The sequence below is a fragment of the Lagopus muta genome, chromosome 24 (assembly GCF_023343835.1).
Source record: "Lagopus muta isolate bLagMut1 chromosome 24, bLagMut1 primary, whole genome shotgun sequence".
Lineage (NCBI taxonomy): Eukaryota > Metazoa > Chordata > Aves > Galliformes > Phasianidae > Lagopus > Lagopus muta.
This window is the reverse complement of record NC_064456.1, coordinates 2,552,043-2,560,586: the sequence shown is the minus strand read 5'-3', so window position 1 is coordinate 2,560,586 and position 8,544 is coordinate 2,552,043. Positions and strand designations below refer to the sequence as shown.

At 50.7% G+C, this 8,544-nt stretch overlaps 1 protein-coding gene across 1 annotated transcript; it reads left to right on the top strand.

The window, feature by feature from the left end:
- The first annotated feature begins 303 nt into the window (after positions 1-303).
- Positions 304-2,498, top strand: IL10 (interleukin 10). Its single transcript, XM_048926138.1, has 5 exons — positions 304-456; positions 1,333-1,395; positions 1,626-1,778; positions 2,131-2,196; positions 2,406-2,498. Exons 1-5 carry the CDS (start codon positions 304-306, stop codon positions 2,496-2,498), a joined length of 528 nt encoding a protein of 175 aa, XP_048782095.1.
- The last annotated feature ends 6,046 nt before the right edge of the window (positions 2,499-8,544 follow it).

Genomic DNA, 8,544 nt, shown 5'->3' with positions numbered 1-8,544 from the left:
CAAGAAGCAAGCAATAGAAAAAAAAAAATGCAGAGTCTAAGCACAAAAGATTTGATGGGTAGTGAGGAGGGGAGGGGGGTCAAGAGAACAGGAAACCCAAAGTTGACGGGAAACCCAAGTGACATTTGGGTTTATTGAGTGAGTGACTTATACCCTTAATATCACTCGTCAGGAAGCGGGGAAAGGAAACTGAGATGCTTTGAGAGTATAAATGAGGGGCTCCATCAAGGTGAAGCCTGCAGAGCTGTGCTTTGCCCTCCAGTGGCACCCAACCAAGGGCAGCAGCAGAATAAACACCCCAGGATGCAGAACTGCTCCCAGGCCCTGCTGCTGCTGCTGGCTGCTTGCACCCTGCCTGCCCACTGCTTGGAGCCCAGCTGCCCGCACTCCTCCGAGCTGCTGCCCGTCCGGCTGCGGGAGCTGAGGGTGAAGTTTGAGGAAATCAAGGACTATTTTGTAAGTATGACACCTCCTTCTGTTTCGTGGGGTTATTTTGCAGAGTTGAGTGGTTTGGATGAGGGGACAGCAGGTTGCTCTGGGCAGAAGAGATTTGGCCGTGTGCTGCGCTATGGGCTGCCCTCTGGTTTCGCTGCTTGCTGAGAGATAACACAAAAGGCTTTTCTTTCTGGTTTTAGTTATAATGAACTTGAGAGATTTCATAATGCAAGCCTTATTGTGCAGACTTCCCCCTAAAAGTTGCAGAGCAAATAATGCACTGACTTAGCAGCAAGGGATTAAATTCTTCAGGGCAATGAAGCCAGCACTGTCTGAAAAGGGAAACCTTTTGCTACAGACTTTCTCTGACAGAGCCACAGAAGCCTGAGTGATTGTCTTGTGACAAATCTCAGTGCTTTGCATACAGAGCAGCACTGAGCACCCGCTGGTGCTGCGGGGCCGCAGGGATGGGTGCTCACCCCAGGGTTCCTCCTTCAGCTATTGCCAGCATGCTTTAGCAATACAGGAACATAACTCTCCAGATTAAAAGCCAGATGAGTGGCATGGCTTGTATTAGTTATTAAATTAACACGATCAGTGGGATTTAAGACTTCAAGCCTGCTGCAAGTCTTTCAATTAATATCAGGAATGAAAGTTTCTTACCTCTCAGAAAAGCTGTTGAGCACTTTGGTGCCATGGGGTGATGCTCTGCGCAGCATCAGCTCAGCCTGGGCTCAGGAGTTGGAGGAACAGATAGCCCCTGCAAAAGGGGACTCAAGGGATGCCAGCAGTGGGGTTAAAGCATAAATGCAAGCAGGCAGAGCAGTCCTCGAGTGAGGCAAAGAGGAAAACACAGCTGCCTCCATAAAGCACTTCTTCTATTGCATTCTCCTACAGCAATCCAGAGACGATGAACTTAACATCCAACTGCTCAGCTCTGAACTGCTGGATGAATTTAAGGTAAGGATTACTACTTCAGTGCAAGTCCACTGCCCTTCTGCATCCTTCCACCAAAGGAAAATGATCCTAATTCGGGATATTTCCCACTGTCACATGCGGCCCATGGACCCTCCTTCCAGCAAGGTGCCTGCAGCAGGGCTGATGCACACTCATCCCCAGCCTCTGAGCAGTGCTGCTGGGGTTCATATTGCAAAAGCATTGCCATCAGCATACTCTCTCCTCCCCTCCAGGGGAACTTTGGCTGCCAGTCAGTGTCAGAGATGCTGCGCTTCTACACAGATGAGGTTCTGCCCCGTGCCATGCAGACCAGCACCAGCCACCAGCATAGCATGGGCGACCTGAGCAGCATGCTGCTGAACCTGAGGACGACGATGAGGCGCTGTGTGAGTGGGCTCTGTACTGCAGGAATGGTCCCTGGGTCTTCCTGGGGCAGAGAGATGGGGCCAGGAGCCAGGGGGGCAGAGCAATTAGAACAAGCAAAACCCTATTGGGGTGGCATTTCTCCTTGCCCTTCTCTATACCTGATAATCAGAGCAATAGGGAGGATGCTCAGAGCACCATTTGATGCAGTCTAACAGAGCGTAGGGGGAGAGGGTGGGGAATGCAACCCTTACCTGCATGCACTGGCATCCTCACTGCTGGAGCTGCTGTGACCACGCAGCAATGGGCTGAGTCACCCCAGGAGCAGCAGGAAGGAACAGCCCTGAGTTAACGCACCGCCTCTCACCTCTGCAGCACCGCTTCTTCACCTGCGAGAAGAGGAGCAAAGCCATCAAGCAGATCAAGGAGACGTTCGAGAAGGTGGGTGCCTGCAGGGCGGTTTTGCTGCTGGATCCACGCACTCAGAGGGTGCCAAAGTTGTGCCGACGCAGCGCAGCTCAGCTCAGAGCAGCCGCTGCGTTCCTTCAGTGGGTGGGGAGAGAGCAGAGGTTTCGGTGGAAGCAGAGCACAGCTGGGGATTCTGCACCGCGCGTGCAGCCGATGAATCACGGGCTGCCTTTCACCTGCAGATGGATGAGAACGGGATCTACAAAGCCATGGGGGAGTTCGACATCTTCATCAACTACATCGAGGAGTACCTGCTGATGAGGAGGAGGAAGTGAGCGCACGCGGCTGCTCTCAGCCCAACCCTTGGTGTTACGAAGCACGCCGTGCTGTGCTGGGGTTCAGCCCAAGGCTTACAGCTCAGTGGCAGCTTGACGTTCAGTTTTCTATTTAAGTGGTTGTTGTTTTTTTTTTCCCCTTCCAAATGAATTTAATATTTATTTCTTTTTTTCTCAGTGTGTTTTGGTTTGTGAACTATTTATTGTTTACAACGTTGTGTTATTGGTTTGTGAACTATTTATTGGTCAGTGCTTTGTACCATTTATGATAGCGCTGTGGTATTTGTCGCTTCAGAGCTCCCATCCCTCTGGGGAATGAGCTGAGTTCACCCTGAATGCAATTGCTCTGAGCACAGTCATTGGGCAGCAGCAAACCCAGCTCAGGGCTCAGCAAAGCCCAACTGCAAACACCAGCTGAGCCCTCTGCTCCTCTTCTTTGCAGCTATGATTTATTTAAGCAATCAGCTCTTTCTTTCCGTAACCACGTCCCCATCTCTGGTTTTGCCCTTGCAATTGGGCACTGAGACATTCAGAATTATCACACGGCCTTGCACTGAGCAAAACGACCAGAAATAACAGAAAGCAGGTTGGTTTTCTCCTGCTTTGCATGGAAAGCCGTGTGGAGGAGAGCAAACAATTCGTGACTGCCTCAGCAATAGCTCAATTAACCCTGGCTATTTCCCCTGTATGCTGTTCCAGGTCAAAGAGAATTAATGGTAGGAATTAAGCAGTTGGTTCTAATAGAACTTGATTTAGAGGCCGCTGTCGACTGGCTTCCAGAGCTGCTGGGTTGGACACTCTGCACTTTGAAGAACTAACTCGGGTAGTTTTCAGTCTTTGGTTGAGTTTTATTTAGTGTTTAATATATATATATATATTTTAACTTTTAGAAGCTAGAGGATATTTAATTCACCACCATTTTAAGGTGGGTTGAGTAATTTGTATTCAAATCCATAGAGCCGCATGCAGCACTGGCAATACTTGGTTTCGTTTCTAATTTGCAAGAGGAGGTGGAGGAACATCCCAAGACCTGGAGGGCATTTGCTTCTAATATTTAGAAGTGTTTGTGCACCAGGACGATGAAACACAGCCAGTTTGCTGTTTGCTTTCCTGTACTTTGTAAATTACTGCTGAAAAGTGACTATTTATATGTGATTTGTTCTGTTTTGGTGCGTATGGAGATGGAAGGGCATCCCCATGGGAAGCATTCCCAGTGCAGTGCCGTTGGCTCAGGGCACTGCTGGATCCTCACTGGAAGTGGGCACAGCCCCAGCTGCTGTCACTGTGTGAGATGCACCATCAGTTTGCATGGGAAGAAAGATATTATTTTTGCTAATAAAGACCTTGTGGCAAACAAAGGCTCTCCTCTGTTCTTCCAAGCTGTTAAGGTGGCTGTACAGCATCACCAATGTATGGAGGCAGTGGGGAAAGGGTGCATGCAGGGAGGACCACCAAGGACTCAAGGCATGCATTAATGATCAGAGAAGCAAGAAGACACAGGGGACTCACATTTAAATGCAAGCTTCCAATGAAATATTCACTGGGACAAACCCCTTTGCCACTGTGTTATGGCAGAGAAACCCTGCTCCATGCAGTCCATAGGTGGCAATGAGGGATGCAGTCAGTGTGCAGAGTATGGATGGGGTGGGGTTGAACCTGGCCATCCTACAGCCTTTTCCAACTCAATGATCCTACGGCTTCACTTTGCTCTCCATCAGGACGAGGCCTTGAGCCCAGATCAGACAGGAGATACCACCTCCACCCCACGCTAACACCAGCCAATATCCACCTCTGCAATTTCACCCCTTCCACACGACTTGTCTCCCCTGGACACACAGCAGTTCCAGGCAGGAGCCCAGGGAGCTCAGCACCTGCCCCTGCCTAGGGAAAAGGCTGAGTCAGCTTGGCGGTGAGTTTTTCAGTTAAGCTCAGTCACTCTGCTGAAATAACCACAGGAAGGAAGCGGATGGGATGCCTCGTACTGTACAGAGCAGGAAGGTTTCCAGTTACCTGAGCTGCTGGAGCAGCTCGGTGCAGGACACAGAGCACAGCTGTGACACCCAAGGGCTGGGGCTGCGTGCAGGCTGTGTGTCTGTGCTGTTTTGTCACCAAAACACAGGGATGTCTGAGACGGGACGCTGACCTGGTGGATGAAACACACAAACCTGTGACTGTGCATGTCTCATCCCCAAGGAGTTTTTAGAAGGAGGCTCTGGAAATCCCTGCAGATGTTGCCTGGGCAACCAAAGCCAGAATCCCTCACTGACGATGACAGTGCCAGCAGAGGAGCAATGCTGTGAGTCACTTCTGGCCGTGCCCTCTGGCCATCCCTATCCACAGCAGTCCCTCCCACTGCTGGACAAAAAAAAAGGAGGAAGAATAAACAGCAGCATGCAATGTGACACAGCAGGACCATCCCAAGTCACAGCTGTGACTCACACCCACCTCAAAGCAGAACGTGGCACATGCACCATGCAGGCTGCATCCTGCCCCTACATGTGCTGCATGCATCAGGACAGGTTGCAGCCCACTGGGTGCCCCAAACCCACCAGCACACACCTCAAACATCAGCCCTTATGGAGAAATACAACAGAATGGGTATTCTATATAGCAGGGCTTTGGCATTGCAGCTGCTCGTGCACCCCAAGATGTGCTGTGCCGTATTCTGGCTGCGGTGCTGCATTCATTATCCCACACCACGTAGTGCTGATGTAGTTCCTGCCAATCTCAGTCTGTCTGGGTGTTACAGTAACAGCGTGGGACTGTCACATCTCTCACAGGCGGTGGTTTTCTGCTTGTATGGTTTGTTGGTTTTGTTTCTTATCCCACGGAAGCAAATGGTTTCCTCACTGGGTATCTCTTTTCTTTTTTTCCTGAGAGCAAAACCCCACTGCCTGAGGGCTCCTTGAGCCCCATCCCCACTGCATGACCTCTTCCAGCCAGGCAGCCGTGCTGCTGCAAAGATTGCAGTCTGGTATTGGTTGCACGCTGACAAACCACGTAGGAGTTAAAACAATAGAAATAACCATTAAACCCTATGGGAAAAGAATTGGAGGAGGATGTTCACCAGAGCCTCAGCTCCCACAGGGTGAAGCAATGCAGGACTTGAGGAACCAACCAGAACACAGACTCAGCAGAGCAGTTGACCTGAGCTGCCACCATGCAGCCAATGCTGCACCCAGCTCCCACTGCGACCCACCAACAGGGCTTCCTTCCAACAGCAAAGCCAAGAACATGCTCCTAATCTTTATTTTCCTCCCTAAAAGCCCAGCAAAGCAGCCCATGCTTCAAGCACAGGGCACACACTGAGGCACGGAAGCAGGGACAGGGACAACCAGCAAAGTCCAGGCTTGCACAACCCCAACGTCAGATGATTTAATGGTGAAACAGGCAGGCTGTGTGGATGAATCACTGCTGTGGGCACCAGCAGTTCTATGAGGCGCTGCCATGAGGGCGGCCGCTCCATCCTTCCCTTCTCCATCAGAAAGACACCTGGATTCGAGGAGAGCACACAGAGAAGAGAGGGAGAGCATCCATGCAGGGTTTGCACAGCTGAAACGGTCGTGGTTTCACCACTGCTTCAGTTCCATCGCTCACATGCGAGCACACAAACTCCAGAGGACTTTGGGATACCCAAGTGTTAGCTTTTCCCTCCTCCATAAGCAAATATCACTTCAAACGGGGAACACACCAAGGAAATGCATCAGATTGCCCATGACTGGAGCAGAAATTCCTTCTGGTTTTTTTTTCCATCTTATCCTCTTTGGAACCTTTCCTGAAAGCCACTCTTCTGCTAACAGGGAGGAAGCGTGCCTTTGGGCACCAGCACCATTTCAAATGGCCACACAGGATGGGGACCCAAATTTCAGTGGCATGAGGGCACCGAAGCACCAAAAAGACAAAATCAAAACTGCAAAAGCTTTTGGAACTCTCCCCATTTCAGTTGTGGTTACAGTTAACACTTGTTATTTAATGGGGTTTTTTTAAACTTTTTGGGCCATGCTAATGCCTCTCTGTGCCCTAGATTTTAGCCCCATGTGACTGAAATCGGTGCTTTGCAGGTTCCTATCACCAACTCCTTTCTTTCTGAAGAGCGTAGCAAGATGCAAGGCAAATGGAAAAAAAGAAAGGGCTCAACATATATCAAAACATCCCTACAAAAGTACTGCTAAAGCCCTCTGCCTGCCCATTTCCACCCTGTTGCACTGCCTTTAACAGTTACTGACAATGCTGAAGTGTTACAGAGCAGAGCTGAGCACTCTGTCTCCTTTTCCAGCACAGATCCAAGCCCAGGAAAGCAGCCCTACTGCAGCTGTCCCAGAAACCAAGCACAGCAGAAAGAGCATCACGAGCAAAACCAATGGGTATGAGGGGCTAGGGGATGTGCAAAGCCATTCCTCCCATTACATCTGCAGCTGCTACCCCAGGGCTGGGCGATGGGATGTGCAAAGCACCAGGGTTGGACAGTGGGATGTGCAAAGCAAAGCGATTCCTCCCATTGCCCCTGCAGCAGCTCAGGGCCCTGCGGGGGGCAGTGGTTCTCATCAAGCCGCCGGTTTTAGGCGAAGCTCCTTCCCATGCGAGTGTGTCGGGCTGCACTGAGCCCCGTGTGTCTCCTCGACACGCAGATGGTTTCATGATGACTCATGGCGGCTTGCCCTCAGCTCGGGGACCCAACAGGAACAGCCGCCGTTTGCTTTCCTCTTTGTTCTCTCAATCACTCCATCCTGATGTATCCCGAGGGCTCGGCTCCCTGTGCTGGAACTGAACCCTGGGGGTTTGCAGGACTGAGATGTGTGATCCCTGCGATGTTTTTTCATCCTATGCCATCTATTAATTTGTGAAAGGGGTTGAGCACAGCTCTAACAAAGACTTGCCCCACTGTACAGTGATATGGAAGGAGGAAGGGAAATCATTGCATTGGCCACACCAGGATGCTCAATCCAAATACTGGGCTTTCTGATTAAAAAGATGGAGATCTCCACTGGACAGGGATGGCAATGCAATGACACACACCAGCCAGCTCTCACCTCACATCTCTGCTTTCTGTGCTCCTGCCTCTTGCAGGATCTCTCCACCATTTCATCACACCCTGAAGCAACAACATCTTTGCTCCAAGCAATCCAGGGGGTCAAGGCAGGGCTGAGAGGTTCAATTCCCGGCAGCAATGCTAAATTTCTTTTTCCCTGAGATGGAACTTCAGTTTCTCACTTTTGCAATGCTGAGCCCAGCTCCTGTGACCAGCAGAGCCCTCACACTCTATCCATAACACACTGACAGCTCTGTGCTGGCTTCAGCAGTCACCAGGGATTGCAGAGAAATGAGGAACTCCTCTGCCTTCCCAGCTAGGGAAGCATCCAGATTGCTTTAATATAACAGGGCAACTGCTGGAGAGCCCCATTCTGCCAGCAAAATAAATGTGGATTGGTGCTCCTGCACAGCCTGTTTTTACAGCTGAGTTCATCAGTCATCATCATCCTAATGAGTGCTGTCCAAAGTCTCTGTGATTTTACATTCAAATTTAGCAAGCACTCAGCAGGACCCACCTAACCATAGGGTCAAGCAAGACTGATGCCTGGTGTTTTAATTAAAACACTCAAGAAAGCCTAATTGGCAACTCAGCCATACCAGTGCACGAGCCTATGAAGTGGCCCCAGACCAGGAGAAACGGCCAAGCTCCATCCTGCATCTGTTTTGGGGCAGCTCCAAACATTGCTGCAAGGAATCCCAGCACAGCTCTGAAACACCACAGAAGCAAAACCTGAGCCTTGTGCAGAGCACACCTGAGGACCAACAGAGCAGAAACGCAACGAAGGCAAAGCCTGCACAGCCAACAGAAGACTGTGGCTAGCTTCCACTGCACTGAGAACAGCTTACGATAGCGCACACATGGGAAAACTCATAACCCCTGTCATTAGCAAACTGGAGGCACGAACAGCCAAGGGTGCACGGTGCTCAGGGCTGCTCTGATTGCTGCCCATTGCACAACGCACCTTCCTGTCTGCACATCCCCAGCACAGCTCGTCCCTTTGGGGCTGCCCAGTAT

Bases quoted from the DNA above. Each gene is read 5' to 3' on its own strand.
- IL10 (XM_048926138.1), top strand. From the start codon at position 304: ATGCAGAACTGCTCCCAGGCCCTGCTGCTGCTGCTGGCTGCTTGCACC. The intron at 457-1,332 runs GTAAGTATGACA...ATTCTCCTACAG, and splicing joins AGGAAATCAAGGACTATTTT to CAATCCAGAGACGATGAACT. The intron at 2,197-2,405 runs GTGGGTGCCTGC...TTTCACCTGCAG, and splicing joins TCAAGGAGACGTTCGAGAAG to ATGGATGAGAACGGGATCTA.